Source organism: Cynoglossus semilaevis, chromosome 14 (genome assembly GCF_000523025.1).
Source record: "Cynoglossus semilaevis isolate Cse_v1.0 chromosome 14, Cse_v1.0, whole genome shotgun sequence".
Taxonomy (NCBI): Eukaryota; Metazoa; Chordata; class Actinopteri; order Pleuronectiformes; family Cynoglossidae; genus Cynoglossus; species Cynoglossus semilaevis.
In genome coordinates this window covers 18,109,363-18,125,473 of record NC_024320.1, presented here as the reverse complement: position 1 = coordinate 18,125,473, position 16,111 = coordinate 18,109,363, and the positions used below count along the sequence as shown (strand labels likewise).

The window sequence follows — 16,111 nt, the reverse complement described above, 5'->3', positions numbered from 1 at the left end:
GATAAACTGAGAACCTAAACTGGGGGGCAGAACACAGGGGCAGTAGAGGTTACTGTTTAATGAAGTAAATATGGGTCCTCTGCTGAGCTGATGACTGGGCTGCTGCTTATTTACACTCCCGTCTTCCTCACCTCTCACCATCAGTGCTAGCTTCCTGTAACAGTGAGGGCCGATGACTCAGATAATTCAGTCATTTCTCCTCACCTCTGTTGCTCAAAGTTCCTGCGGCACTGCTCTATAATCAACACTTCACCTCCCTGCCCTGGGCTGTGAGATTTGTGTATTAATACCTCTCTTCCGTGTGCTGCAGCAGGAGGGACTCTGTCTTGAGGAGGATAATTTAGGACCCTCAGCTCCTCACCCAAAATACATTACCTGTTAAATTACAGCAATTTTCCAGCTGTTTGCCTCCTCTGACCTTCATTACTGACATCACCTCTGTAAAGTGTCCGGGAGATGGAGCTCTGTGTCGGATCTCAGCTTTCGCTCTTGACCCCCGGCACTCCACGCCTGCCGCTAATAACGACCCTGGTGATTTGCATTCACAAATAGCGTCACCTCGATCTGACAGGACCAGGCACAATATTAAAGAGAGTCAAATCCCTTTTCAAAGCTTTGTAAACAGTCCAGTCAAATTTGATTCTTCGCCATGTTTGCAGAGCAGTTTTAATTGGAATCAGAGGAGAAACATGGATTTATTTAAGTTGTCATTCAGAGATTCATTCTAATTCACATCTGCGGGTATATTTTACGTACTTGTTTAGTTGAATACAACACTGAGATACTTGCAGGAATTGAAGAAAGAGAAAAAACATTTTTTTTCAACAGTTCTGATGTTCTCTCTCATTTTTTAAACTACCTGCTGCCACCTGGTGATAGAATATATAATGTACTGGCAGTTTTGCAGTTTTTAGATCAGTGAAGTGAAGTTGGATACTTTAACATCCAGATGACTGTGGTTCAGCGGTTGGGAATCCCTGCTGGAAGAGATGCTTCTCAGATTGACACTTTGTTTAGACTTCAGCTGAATATTTTAAGCTTCATTCGAGCCTCTAAATAACAGAAAGTTGGAGTGATAGTAATGAACAGTTGGATTTAAATTGAAGATGGACACATGGACCCCATAGATTGTTTTATTTTTACAATTAATGACACAACTGCATATCATCAGTAAGATAGAAAAACAGGTTTCAGTGTTGATGATGCTGTAGTGTAACGCTGAGGTCCCAGTACAGTCAGACGTAATGCTCAGCTCAGTCTTGCAGGGTTGAACCATCTGCTGCCTTTTATTAACGGATATAACCTGCTGCGATAAACAGTGGGAGTGCAATGGGCTGGGGGCAGGGGGTGGGGGCAGGATTTTGGCCCAAAATGCAGAAGGCTTCAGGTTTGATTTCACCTCGTCACCAGCCCCAGGTTGGGTTGCGTCAGTAAAAGCCTTCGGTGTAAAAAAGCGAAATCACTGTGTGGACTCCGGCTGTGGCGACCGCTGATGAAAGGAAAGGCTAAAAGTGATTCTTCACATGCTGTGCAGAAAAGAATTGTTTTTTTTTCAAGGCAATCTGGAAAGTCTGCTTTTCTTCAAAAGTAGAAGTGGGGTTTTTTTTAGGAGGGCGGGGAGCAAATTAGATGAATAGGCAGTGGAAGAATAAAAGGAAATGAAAAAAAGAAAGAACTGGCAACTTTCCTCATTTTAACCGCTGGTCTTTTTTTACATCAGCCGTGTGTTTGAGCTTCTCTACAGCTTTTGGATGAAAATTTGTTTCCTAAGGTTGAACTATTGTAGAGAGTTCTGTGAAAGCTCACGTGCAAAAATGAAATAAAAAAATCTGAATGTGTAAAATGTAGTTTGGTAGAAAAAAAACATGGGTTGAAAACCCATTACTGGTTATTTCTAGCACGGTGTAGTGGTTAGAACAGCGGTCCCCAAACGTTTTATGCACCACAGACCATTTAAATGTCTGAACATTTCTGCCCGGACTAGCCTTAAATAAAATGATACGACCGACATAAAAACTGGTATTTTCTAAATATAATAACAAACGTTAAGCCACTGTGCATGAACCTTTATTAGCAGCGTCCTCGTAACATCGGGCTCGTCTTTTAATGTAGAACGCTTGATCTCCAAGTGGTGAAGCAGTTTTGAAGTCTTCATCGCCTCATTAGAGAGCCACTCGGTGCGTGGAAACAACCTGTCGCATTAAATCCATACGACCAGAGCAGACTGTTTAAGAAGGTATTGGATGTTGGTAAGACATGTGACCGAGTTAAGCATCTTGACATGTATCAAGTGTGAGTCATAGACAGATGCGGCGGAAAGAATCTGGTAATTTTTCAAAATAAAACATTATTCAGAATCAAATAACGAATAAATAAAAATAAAGTTTTGCATTCTACCTGTGCGGGGGTAGTTAGAAGACCTTTCTTTTAAGCAGAGAGTCCTGGGTTTGATTGCCAGAGGAACCATATACTTGGTGCCACCAAGGGGTGGCCTATTGCAGCACATGTGGTATCAATGGAGTTCATTAAAAAAATAACACACACTGTACAGCTTATTAACATTCTTAAGATTCCTCTTATGCAATGACAAATAAAGGGAGGATTGATGCGGCATGGCATGTATGACCGTCTGGAAACTCTTTAATTAAATGCAAAAATGTTGGAATGGAAAGAATGTGGATGAAAAACTTCCATGATGAAACACCAGCTCTAAACCTTCTTAAACACAAAGATGGAAAAGCAATGTCACCTTTAATTAAACCAAATTCAAAATCATTATTACACGTAATACCAGGAGAGGGACAGTGGGAGAGAACGTAGCTGAGATTTTTCTTACCATTGTCTGATTTTAGTCTTAATGACGGGCCAGACATTTCTAATCAAAAACAGATCTTAGGATCTAGAGGCCTAGAAAAATAAAGCTAGAAATAAAGACAATAAGTAACCTCGATAACATCAGTTTCCAACTGTCCCGTCTCGTCTGTCTGTGTTCCTGCAGAAGAAGAGCAGAGAGGAGAGCTGTGGTGAGGGAAGTGGGGTGGAGATTCTGGAAAACCGGCCGTACAAGGATGGACCCGGAGGCACGGGGCAGTACACACACAAGGTCTATCATATCGGGAAACACATCCCTTCTTGGTTTTGTGCCATCCTGCCTCAAGCTGCGCTGCGAGTAGAGGAGGAGTCTTGGAATGCCTACCCCTACACAAGAACCCGGTGAGTCCTCCATAATCATGATCAAAACAACAACAATGATAATTATAATAATAATCTGAAAAATGGATTTGTTTTCTATGAAAATGTATGACCTTATGAAACAAATGAATGTTTTTAAGTTTGGTTTGAATCAAAAGTTCCTAATCTTCTTAACAAGCTCATTATTAATCCAAGCACTAATTTTAGTGAGAAAATTGAAATAAATGTGAACCCATATCTACTGACTAAATGACCTGTGGAAACTCACTGACTCTGTCAGTGACTGACGGTACGTCCAGTTACAGCTGGAGGACCACTGTTGTCCCTGCCATCTCATTGAAGGGACCAAATACCAACAACAGGGGTTTTGGATTACATTAAGCTAACATCTTCTCGCGGACCACTTTCGGTCCACGGGCCAGGAGTTTGAGTCCCCTGAGTTTAAAGGATGGATGCAGACAGCAGTGAGTCAGTTTCTAATCTGTTTTCTTTTTCTTCTTTGCAGGTATACCTGTCCCTTTGTGGAGAAGTTCTCCATCGACATAGAGACATATTATAAACCAGACACTGGAAGTCAAGGGAATGTCTTCAGTCTGTCCTCTGTTGAGAAGAGACAAAGAACCGTAGGTGAGCAGCGAACACACGTCTTCATCACCGTCACGTCTTCATCACCGTCATGTCTTCATCATTGTCACGTCTTCATCATTGTCACATCTTCATCACCATCACGTCTTCATCACCGTCACGTCTTCATCACTGTCACTTTTTACATGGAAATAGAGATTTTTAAATGCCGTGCATTTGCAAATTGAAATAAAAAAATAATCTTGACAAATACAGTACGGTTTGCCAGAACAACCTCAGCTGTGTGATACAGAAGGTACCACTAAAAAAACATTTAAAATATAATTGTGCTTTTTGCGCCAAAACACGTTCCCTGCTGGGAGTAATTGCTCCAGAGCCATGCAGACACATGCAGCCTCAGGTGGCAGGTGTTCAGTGGTGACCTGAGTCCAACTGTCCTGCTGCTCACCTCTGCCGTGGATACACGCATCCGACTCACACACTGTTCTGTGTTCCACTGTAGACCTGATAGATATCGTCAAGGACTACATCGCTCCTCATGAGTACCTGGTGGAGGAGGACCCCAAGCTGTACCAGTCCGTCAAGACCAAGCGGGGTCCACTGTCAGACAACTGGATTGAGGAGATCAACCAGGATATGTGCCAGAGCCCCGTCATGTGTGCCTACAAGCTCTGCAAAGTGGAGTTCAGATACTGGGGCATGCAGTCCAAGATTGAACGCTTCATACACGACGTGGGTACGTGGAACTTTGAGTGAATGTTAAACGTTAGCACTGCAGCATTCAGCTTTAAAGACACTGTTCTGTGGTGGTGTCAGTGTTGGACATGGTGAGGTTGTCCAAGCTACTGAGACACAGTTAGTGTTGGGTCCAAGGAACCAGTCTGAGACACAGGAGCGGTCACTCTTTACAGTGTAAACAGCTCATTCAAACCCAAACACAGAAGATACTGGAATGACGAGCCTAGAAAATGTGCTTCATGCTGCATTTCCTCCTCTCTCTTATGCACGCAGAAATAAATAGATATATTATATGATTTAGTTAAAGGTCAAACAAACTCATGGTCAGTATAGACTGTACAGAGGACCATCGTACCAGAAACCTGGAGATATCTTTGGTCGAGGCTCTAGAACGGTGGTCCGTGGTCAGCGTCCTGCGAACAAAGATGAGCTGGGATAAAATTCTTAAATGCTACCGATTACAACTGACTTTACTGATTTGGTTGGATTTTCTGTCTGGTGAATCTGTAGAGTCAGTGGGACTGAGACATGAACGGGATCGGTTGGGGGTCTAGGATAACGCAGAATTGTTAGCAGCCTCACGCTCACCCCCAAACCCCCTCACCCCTCTGTAAATGTGAGGATGTGGTGATGGACTGCTGACCTTTCTCCCCCACCCTCACTTGATGACTGCTGGGATTGGCCGCAGTCCCTGTCGTAACCCTGAAAAGGATTACGCAGCAGAGGTTGAATGAATAAACTCGGTACCGCCCTGTGCAGCCTACAGCCATTGGCGATGGAATCAGCCTTAGACCAAAAACATGACTGCCAGCAGGAACATGAAAAAAAAATGTTTTCAAGCACTTTACAAATGGCTCAGCAAATTTAATTTACATGTAATTAGTAGCCGGTGCTAATTTTAGAACGTGTTAATTAGAAAGCCTTGAAAGCCGATGATCTATTACAAATTCATCTCATGCCAGGCTTTCGTGCTCTGTGTTTTGCCGGCACATCTGATATTGATGGTGGAGCAAAAATAGCGAAACAGCAGACGGGACGTCTATTTGGTGTTTGCATGACAGAAAGGACCAAATGGATTTGAAAGGAAATCAAAACAGGAAGGGAATGAGAAATTATAGACAGTCTGATGTGGAAGTAATTCACTGTGGCATAAAGAAAATCCAGTCTGAGCAGGTCGTGATGGGAGCTGATGGTTTGGTGCATTCACACAATTATGGCGACAGATCGAAAATAGTTATAAACGCACAGTCAGTGTAGATGGATGCTGTGTTACAGACAAAAAAAAAAGATGATGACTTTTCTTTATTTATACCCATTAAAGTTCAGGTCCTGTGGTCCATAAGAGGAACTTCTGTCCTCGTATCTTCATTTATCATTTATTTCTTTATTAAAACAGATGTTCATGTATAGCATGACTTACTATCTTGTGCTCATATTTTGATTTATTTATTACAAGTAATATATTGCTTCTTCTTCTGCTTCAGTCATCAGACCACGGTGGGGTTTACTGGTCCATCACTGGTCCATCACTGGTCCACATATACATACATATTCACCCCCACGTACTGGGAGGAGAACCAGAGTACCTGGAGAAACACACAGCACCAATATGAAACCTCCATATACAGGGTTTACGACATCCTTGACCTACGGTGCTGTGTCGCCATCTTCCATAAAATGAATTAAAAAAGTTGTTCCATCATCCTGACATTCAATGTTAAAAGAAAATTTTGCACGGGAACTCGTTGTCACGCGCCAGTTGTACACAACACGTCGGATAGAGCTACAGACACTTTCTTTTGTCTGTTATTTTTTTCCTGGAAACTCTTTGCCCTTCATTATGGCTCTCAGGTGTAAGTCGGACTCTTCTGATTTTTTTTATGTCCTAGATTATGATCTTACCTCTGTGTTAGCGTAGGTAAGTGACATAGGTACCATATATATATATATATACAGTATAATCTACTGTTCTCTTATATGTTCTGCACACACTACAGTAGACGACATGACGGATACAAGTAGATGTCAGTAAACACCTACTGTCCTTCCTCTCAGGTCTACGTAAAGTGATGGTGCGTGCCCACAGGCAGGCCTGGTGCTGGCAGGACGAATGGTACGGCCTGACCATCGACGACATCAGGCAGCTGGAGCTGGAGACTCAGCTGGCTTTGGCCAAGAAGATGGCCCAGTACAGCCTGAGTGAGGAGGGCGCAGCGGAGACCAAGGGCTTCTCTGTGGGCCAGGACCAGGAGTCAGGAGCCGAGACCCAAGGAACAAAAAGAGAGGATGCAGAGGACGGGAAGGTTGGAGATTCACTGGAGTCGAGAGGAGAACTCACCAAGCAGTGGTCCACATCCTCCAGATCCTCCAACAGGTCGTCGAAGAGAGGAGGTGAGGGGGACAGAACCAGAAACTCTCATTTACCATAGACAACACAAACGAGTCGGCAATTTCAAGATTATATAAGTACCATACAAACACAACTAATATATCCTAATATATCATGCATGAAGGTCATAACCCTGAGATATCTTATGTGTGTGACTACAGGAAGTCCGTCTCATCAGAGTATCTCAGAGTGGAGGATGCAGAGCATTGCGCGGGACTCAGATGACAGTACAGACGACGAGTTCTTCGATGCTCATGGTAAAGTAACGTGTTGTGTATATAAAATAATGAAGTCCTGAGAGAAGCAGAAAATAGGCTGACTATTTAAATGGATGTGGGATTTATTAGGTTTTTTTAAGCTGAACCTTTTTACTAGGGTGGGAAAGGGCAAAGTTAGAGCTAAAAAAAGTTACATAGTACTCTACAAAATTAATAATTTTAAGATTTTAATTAAAATATCAGCATTAAGAATTATTTTCTTAATTTATTATAATAATTTTAAAAGTTAAAAGTATAGAAAATAATCCGCAATCACACATTTTTGTTTCTTTTGAAGTCATAGCAACACAACTTTGCAACCAGTGTAACAGACAAGTCATACAGTCAACATTTTCATCGTTCATCATTTTGTTCGTCCCTTAAACAAATCATTAAACACATGAAAACAAGTCTTCTCAGCATTGACTTAGATTTCACCAGTAACTGATAAAAGGCTCGAACCCATTGAACGTGGAGCGGCTTTAGATCAGTCAGCTTGATAAACATAATAGATGTTTCACACTCACTCAATCTCACCTTTGACCCTAACCCTGTGTTTGAGATGCAGTAGTTGGATATGGGATGATGTTCTGTGTGTGTGTGTCTGACAGAGGACCTGTCTGATAATGAAGAAATGTTTGCCAAAGAAATCACCAAGTGGAGCTCAAATGACCTGATGGACAAGATAGAAACAATAGAGGTGGATGAGCCACAAGGTGGGAGAGCCTAGCTGTGTGTGTGTGTGTGTGTGTGTGTGTGTGACTGGAACAAATGACTGTCTTTGTCTTTGTGAAAATTGTGAAATAAATTAATTGTATTTTCCCAGAAGCTTTGTATCCAGAGTCGGGCGGAGAGTACGCAGTGATGAGTAACGAGGACACACAGATGGAGGCAAGTGTTTCTTCATGCCATTCATACACTGGCCTCTCACAGCAGCAACTCTCCATTTACACACTCTTTATTGTTGCCGGTTTGGTCTGTCAGTTGCTGCTGCTGCTCAGTTCAGCACCGGCAGACAATGACTAGTATTCCTGATTCTCTTTGTTTGGTGAGTTTGTGTAAACTCTGATTGGAGGAGAGTGCTGTCCATGTCAATGTCTTCATGTCCATCAGGTGTTTACAGAGTGGAGACAAATAATCAGCTAAAGAGTGATTTATTTCTCTGCCTAGTGTAGGATAAAGTGATGGAATACATTACTCTCTGTAGACCAACTCTTCAATATAAAATATAAAACAGACTTTTATTTTGGTGCCTCTTTTTTAATCCCCGTTTCTCGTGTCTCTGTGTCTCTGTGTCTTCTGTCCTCTCATGCAGGATTGTTCCTCTCAGCAGTGTCTCCAGCCGTCCAAAATCCATGTCCTCATCCTGGTCTTAAATGGAGGAAACATTCTGGACACCGGCTCAGGTACAAGAACGTGGACCTCGACCCTGCACTCCTTCTGTTTCTCAAAATATGATTTTTCTTCTAAATTCTAAACATTATTTAAACCTTTAATATGTAGCTATCGACAAATTCTAGAAGTTCTGGGAATGTTGTATTCTTTCCCTCAGTTTTAATTTAATAGTTTTTTTTTCTTGTTGTAATAATAGTAAATACCCAAAGGTTATCAAGTACTTCTTTGTTTTGGTTTTATTTTTCAAAATACTTCAGTTTGTAATTTCAGACATTTAGAAAAGTGAGTGAATGGAAGCTGCTGTGATGGTATTAATGATAATAGTTCTACTGAACCTAATCTTAAGGTGCGACCTGTGCTCTGTCTGTAATATACTACAAACTAGTCCTGGTAAGATGGGGTTAAATAAGAACTGGAACTTATTCCTCTTGAGTGAAGCTGACATTTAAGACCTGATTCTAATCACTGATGCAAAGTGTTTGTGCTGATCTGCAGGTGAGCAGAGCAGCAAGCAGGGAGATGTGAACACACTGAGTGGGGCCTTTGAGACCGTGATGAGGCTCCATTACCCTGCAGTGCTGGGACGCATCGCCATCAGGATGGTCCCGTGTCCTGCTGTGTGTGCTGAGGCGTTCTCACTCGTCTCCAGGTAACTGACAGCCCTGAGAACACCACCGCGCTTTAATTATTCTAACGTTATTGAATATTAAGATCAACCTGCTGTTTACATGTGAAATAAAAGGCCGTCTTAGATGGAGTACAGGTTTGTTCATTTATGAGCCAATTCAAGCAGTCATCTGGTGAGGGTGGGCTACAGCCTGGACAGTGGACACCTGTCCAATCAGGTCCACCGTCCAGGCAAATAATCATTCACACCAACTGTAAAATATATTCAATATATGTGTACCTTGTATTTGTATACTGCAGAATTGTCCTCATCCACATCACAGTTGATCTGGTACACTGGTCATTTTAACACGACAGTGTTAGCTTAACTGCTGTTAGCCGACAGATAAACGCAGTTAGCAAAGAAGCTAACAGTGTTTCTCTGACTGTTTCTTCTCTGCTCTTCAGCCTCAGTCCCTACAGCTATGACGAGGGCTGCCTGTCCAGCAGTCAGGACCACATCCCACTGGCTGCTCTGCCTCTTTTGGCGACTTCCGCACCTCAGTATCAGGATGCCGTGGCGACCGTCATCTTACGAGCCAATCAGGTGTATAGTGACTTCATCAAGTCTTTAGATGGAGCTTCTTTTACAGGACAGGTCAGTGTCATGTCTTTGTGATATCTTTTTTTTTACATCTCCATCTGTTTTGTATTTCTCCCTCCGTGGTACATATTCAGCTGAGGCGAAGTGTGTGTTAATGTGTGTGTGTTTCTTTCTCTCCTGTCAGGTGTGTGTCATCGGGGACTGTGTCGGTGGGATTTTGGGATTTGACGCTCTGTGCAGCAGCTCTGTGACAGTGTCGGAGAGTCAGAACAGCAGCAGACGAGGCAGCACTATCAGCGCTCAGGTATTAGTTTGATCAGACTGACGTTAAATGAAACTCATTTATCACTCAGACAGTCATTTGGAGTCAATTGGGAAACATTTAACTTTGTGAAGAACCTTTGAATAGACGCACAGACTCTGAAAGCACAATTAGTATTTTGAATCCTGTGTAACCAGAACACAGTGAAACACTGGTTAGTATTCCTGCCTTACAGCAGGAAGGTCATTGGATTGATTCCCAGTGGTAATTAGTCTTTTTGTATGGTTTCCAGTTGCTTTGGTTTCCTCCAGTGGTCCAGAAACATGCAGGATTAGGTTCATTGTTCACTCTAAATAGACCATAGGTGTGAATCTGAGTGTGAATGGTTGTTTGTCTCTATATTTGGCTCCGTGACGGACTGGGGAACTGTCCAGGGTGTTGGAATTAGTCCCAGCTCAACCCATGAACATGGAAAAGAGTTTGTAAATAACACTTTAAATAATCAACTGTAAATTAAGACACAGCGCATGTTGAGGTGTCTGGGAGACAGGTCTGAACATTTCATAGTTATTATTATATTCTCAGTTATATTTAATATTTATTTTATTCTCAACTTTTTTAAGAATAATAACATGACACAGCTGCAGACTCTGTGAGACGTTTGAGTTCTGACCTCGTTTCTCTTTGCTCTCTCTTCTCCTCCTCCTCTCAGGACACGGACCTTCTCACTCCAGGTATTGTCATCAACAGCATCGCTCCGTCTTCACCGTCCCTTGAAGGAAGCCGTCACCTCAGCCGCAGCAACATTGACATTCCTCGCAGCTCAGGGCCTGATGACCCCAAGAAACAACTTCCACGCAAGCGCAGCGACTCGTCCACGTACGAGCTGGACACCATCAAACACCACCAAGCCTTTCTGTCCAGGTGAGACTAGAACAACTATTTCACTATTACAAACAAAACTAGTTTTGTTAGAGGTGCTAAAGTAACTTTGTAGCATGGCTATTCAATTATAAAGAGAGTTTGGCCAAATTCAGCTAGGCATCTTTGTGGCTAATAAACAGAATTTCAATTCTTAATAATAAACAAAATATATGAATACATGAAATAAAAAAAACAAACAGAAAATAGCTTGGAGCCCATAGTTTGTGGCAAAAATAAAATTATTTGTCATTTCATGCAAAGTTAAACTGATGATTTTGATCAGAGGGACATTTTATGGTAGCTATAGCAAACTGCTAACACTTTCACAGAAGTGATGCATTGTGGGTTGCATATTGGTAGGTTAGCGGTGAGTGTTGCATTTATGGTGTCTTTTACTGTAGGAATTTCTCTTTATTCACCAGTTGTATTACTCTCACTCGACCATTCTGAGGGTCTCTCTGGGCCACATGTGGCCCTCGGGCCACCTATTTGAATAGGCAGACTACACTATATTCTTTACATGCAACACAGAAGAAGAATCTTAAATATTATTTTATTGTTTAAAATATTTATTTAAAATATTTTTGATTTATTTTCTGATCGATTTTATTATTTAGTTTAAATCTATGTCTTTGTGACTCCTCTGTTCAGTCTCCACTCCATCGTACTTCACGCTGAACCAGGATCACGACGTTCTAGCAACAGCACAATGTTGGAGGGAGGCTCTCTGGGAAAGTTTGACTTTGAGGTCACTGACTTCTTCCTCTTCGGCTCTCCTCTGGGACTGGTGCTGGCTCTGAGGAAGACTGTGGTGCCCACGTTGGACGGTGAGTAACAACATTCTCTTCTGTCGTGTACCTCACACAAATACTCTGGGCCACACAGGGCTTCATCTGGCTTCATCTTCACCTGCTGCTGGTCGTGATGTAAACAGACACGTCTCCAGGCATCCATCCTTGTTTTTGGTTATAAAATCAGCAAGAATTTTCCATAAAAGGACAAAAACAAAGCTTCTAAAAATCTGGCCCTGAAGAATTCTACTGCAGTTTCCAAACCGTCTCTGAAGTGTTTTTAATCCAAATCCTCTGTCTGACGTACTAACATCTGTCAAATCCAACAACGTTGAATTACCAAACCTCTTGACTCATTAAAATTCTGTCCATTGTTTAATATTGAATATTTCAGCTTTGTTTTGCGGAGCAGTGACTGAAGCATTTTTTCTTTCAAGACATTTTTAAATATTGTTTTCTGATCATAGAAAGGCTTTTTAAGATTTCCATCCCACGTTTTTTTTAAAAACTTTTATTGTTTGCTGTACCACCGTATCAGCTGTGTTTTTTAGTGTCTTACAACTAAACTTTCTTCACGTTTGATTCTTTGCTCTAGTGTCTGCTCTGCGTCCGGCCTGTCAGCAAGTTTACAACCTGTTTCACCCAGCCGACCCCTCTGCTTCACGCCTGGAGTCGCTCCTGGACAGGAGGTTCCACCTGCTGCCTCCCTTCAGTGTTCCCCGCTATCAGCGTTTTCCCCTGGGCGACGGCCACTCGGCTCTGCTCCGTGAGTCTTTTAATATACTCATTAAGGAGACGATGGTAATCACAGCTGAGACAAATGAATTTCTGTAGTTTTTTTCTTTAGTGTAATCTAGTTACAGTAACAGTTTAGATTTTCAACACTGTAATACAAATCCGTTACTTTTAATGTTGTTGATGTTTTTCTGTTTTCATGTCTTTTCCAGCCGATACTGTGCAGAGCAATCCTCATCTCCTCATTGACTCTGGTGGTGCAGCGTCCCAGCGTTGTCAGGAGAGCAGCATCAGTGAGACGTCCATCCCTGTTCCCATCTTCAATTGGCAAATGTCACAGCTCCATGCAGAGAGTGGGTGACTCTGATGCAATTTGTCTTAACACCATAAATATTACTTTGATAGTTGTTAGAGTTTTAATCACATTAAAGAACATTGTATGGTAGTGGTTAGCACGTCTGCTTTTCAAGCAGAGAGCATAGAGTTCAGTTTGGTTCCTGGAAGAACCACATATCCCAAATGGCGCCTCCTGTGGCAGCCTGTGTCAGTTGCAAACACTCACGTTGTAAATTTCCCCATTGAAAATTTGGAAATTTTCTTGTTTTTCTTGGTTTTTACAAACCAAGAAAACGTCTGGTGAATTTTTATTAAAAAAAACGTCTTTGTTCCAAGTGCAGTAAACCTGTAGACTTAGATACACTATTTCTCCCCAAGGTTAGGGAGACTCGCTAAGATTGTTTCCAAAATGTACATCTTAGAAAAATATGTCAAAATGCAGTAAATAAAAAAAAAACTCTTCTTGTCTGCCCCCCAGTGACCTTCTGACCCTTTGTCTCTCTGCAGCAGATGCTCTTCCCTCACATCCTCTGGTGGATGGTCAGTCTTCTCTCTCTACATCACCTGGACTCCCTCACCTTCGCTGTAACCGCAGGGCTAGCGAGGCTAGCATTGCCAGCCAGGTGTCCGGCTTAGCCGATGCTTACACCGCCTCCAACATCGCCTCTAGTAAGTTCACGTGTCGACCACGAGATTCTGTTCACAAATTGACTATTTGTTGACAATCCCGTCTCCCCTTAGCTCACAAAGTGAGCCACACTCAAAGGCCCAGTCTGAAGTCTGTCCTGGCTCTTCCCTACCATAAATGTGTCACTCGGGCATCGTCCTTTCGCTCGTACAACAAAGTTCATCAGGTGTTTCACAGACCTAACAGCGTGGAGTCTGAGCACAGCTCGGCTTTGACCCCTGACATGACCTCGGGAATCAAGTCTGACTCACCTGATGTATCTTCTAACATCACTGACATCAGCTCTACTCCGCCGTCACCCAGGGTGTCAGAGAACGTAGAACAAGGTATCCTGGGAGCTGTAGTTTAAGGACATGAAGGAAAGGATGTGCCTAGAGTCCATCCTAATGTCTTGAGTTTTTGCCTATCTTCCTTTCCTGACGTAGTCCTCCTGAGTTGCCCTGTTTCCAAAAAACTCAAACAGATCCATTCTCACCGCTACAGACATACCTCTGTCAGACACAAATATATATAAACAATAATAAATAAACTACATGTTAAAAAAAAAATCCAATGAAAGGCATTTCAAATGAGCACACGTTCATTTCAACATGAAAATACATATATATATACAGTATATATTTTATAGCTTCCGTGTTGCTGATGGCTGCTCTTTATTCCTCCAGTTTCTTTACTGTAAATAATTATAAATACACAGAAATAAATACATATTAGAGAGATATACAGTAATAAGAAACAAAGTTTTAAAAAAAATGCACTTCCTCACAGTAGAGTAGGATGCATTGAAGCAGACATTTTCTTCCATTCTTAGGGAACCACGCATGGACCCACTGAAGTTTTCTTCAATTATTCTATAAATGCATGTGACCTGAGTGTGACTGTCTGATAGAGAACAGTCAGAACCCTGACCTCTTCACGCCCTCTGATCTGTTGATACCGTTGTTGCCCGTGTGTCTTTGCATTCTTAGAGGTACAGTCTAGTGCCTTGTAGTAAAAAAACAAACTTCCACTTCTACTCCCTCACTGAGATCTAAATACCTGAACTCACTCTGTCCTAATACATTTACTACTTCTCTTGCGGCAGTCGCCTCCCGGTGGTGGGGAAGTAAGAGGATTGACTACGCCCTCTACTGTCCTGATGCCCTGACGGCGTTTCCCACGGTGGCTCTGCCACATCTTTTCCACGCCTCCTACTGGGAGTCCACAGATGTAGTTTCCTTCCTCCTAAGACAGGTGATCTAAAGCCTCATCATCTGATTTTTTTCAAAAATGCTGCGTAACATTTCATTAATGTCATTCTGCCTTTAGTATGGAGTTTTTCTTCACTCTATACCAGTTACTCATCCTGAGCCGCTAGGGGAAACTCAAAACCACTCTCCTCGACCTCGCTCTACTCCCCCCACCCCCAGATTACTAATAAAACTTGCATGCTTTATGAAATAAACAAAGAACATGAAGACACATCACCTACTTCTACCTGTTCAGATTGATCAACGAGCAGAGGGAAGACGGCTCCAGATAATGACCAGAGCATCTGTTGGTATAATTGAGCAGAAATATTTTTATTGCTTCTTCATTTCTCTCCAGGTGATGAGACATGAAAACTCTAGCATTTTGGAGCTTAACGGTAAAGAGGTGTCGGAATTCACTCCCTCCAAACCTCGGGAGAAGTGGCTTCGCAAGAGGACTCATGTCAAAATAAGAGTAAGACTCATCGACTGTATTTTATTGTATTATTTTATACCTTGCAGTGCACTGTACTGTATTCTATTATATTTCTTCATTCTTTCCTTTTCTTAGAATGTTACAGCAAACCATCGTGTAAATGATGCAGTGTTTACAGAGGACGGAGTCCAGCAGGTGACTGGACGCTTCATGTACGGCCCGTTGGACATGGTCACACTCACAGGGGAGAAGGTATTGACACAGTGAGACATGACGGACTGGGATAATAGTCCTGTGTGTTAATGTAGATTTTAAAGAGTGTCCTCTGCTGCAGGTTGACATCCACATCATGACCCAGCCTCCCTCTGGAGAGTGGGTGTACTTCGACACGGAGCTCACCAACAGCAGTGGGCGTGTCTCCTACGTTATTCCTGAAAGCAAAAGGCTGAGCATGGGTGTATATCCAGTCAAAATGGTCGTCAGGTATAATGACTCGCCAGTTTTTCATATTTAATATATTCTTGTCTTTTTGAAACATGACCTCAGTCTTTACGATTTAACCCTACTAAATATTTTTTTTTTTTTTTTATTCTCAATTGTTTTGTTTCATTACTATTACAGTTAGCCACCCTCTACTTTTTCTGCAGGAAACTTTTTAGAAAAGACTTTTGCCCTTTCTCCTTTCAGTCTGACACGTTCACAGCTTTGTTTAAAAAAACTAATTTGAATTTTATTTTGAACTCTGTAACACTTATGAAAATGGTATTGTCAAATAAAGAAAGATCAGTGCATCAGCCATCTTACAAAAGAAAAAATATATATATATTGAAATGGCTGTAAAGAAAATCAGTTCCATCAGAGGAAAAAGAAAACCCTGACCCTGGTCTTCATCTGTTCAGTGGCTGCTGTGAGCTTGTCTTTTACAGTAGTTCATTCTGTATCTG

The 16,111-nt window shown here is 42.0% G+C and overlaps 1 protein-coding gene across 4 annotated transcripts in view; it reads left to right on the top strand.

The window, feature by feature from the left end:
- pitpnm2 (phosphatidylinositol transfer protein, membrane-associated 2) overlaps positions 1-16,111 on the top strand; it is a 38,385-nt gene that overhangs the window by 16,937 nt on the left and 5,337 nt on the right. Inside the window, exons 4-24 of one of the 4 annotated variants that reach the window (XM_025062473.1) lie at positions 2,999-3,213; positions 3,698-3,819; positions 4,280-4,513; positions 6,571-6,906; positions 7,066-7,161; positions 7,773-7,877; positions 7,988-8,052; positions 8,477-8,567; positions 9,052-9,205; positions 9,631-9,820; positions 9,951-10,070; positions 10,741-10,952; positions 11,604-11,779; positions 12,339-12,509; positions 12,691-12,831; positions 13,325-13,483; positions 13,556-13,828; positions 14,587-14,735; positions 15,090-15,206; positions 15,303-15,419; positions 15,502-15,650. In XM_025062473.1, coding sequence (XP_024918241.1) covers positions 2,999-3,213; positions 3,698-3,819; positions 4,280-4,513; positions 6,571-6,906; positions 7,066-7,161; positions 7,773-7,877; positions 7,988-8,052; positions 8,477-8,567; positions 9,052-9,205; positions 9,631-9,820; positions 9,951-10,070; positions 10,741-10,952; positions 11,604-11,779; positions 12,339-12,509; positions 12,691-12,831; positions 13,325-13,483; positions 13,556-13,828; positions 14,587-14,735; positions 15,090-15,206; positions 15,303-15,419; positions 15,502-15,650 — 3,392 coding nt within the window. Of the gene's footprint in view, positions 1-2,998; positions 3,214-3,697; positions 3,820-4,279; positions 4,514-6,570; positions 6,907-7,065; positions 7,162-7,772; positions 7,878-7,987; positions 8,053-8,476; positions 8,568-9,051; positions 9,206-9,630; positions 9,821-9,950; positions 10,071-10,740; positions 10,953-11,603; positions 11,780-12,338; positions 12,510-12,690; positions 12,832-13,321; positions 13,484-13,555; positions 13,829-14,586; positions 14,736-15,089; positions 15,207-15,302; positions 15,420-15,501; positions 15,651-16,111 lie in introns of all 4 variants that reach the window. The other 3 variants (XM_025062474.1, XM_008325598.3, XM_017038817.2) reach the window with 3 other exon arrangements.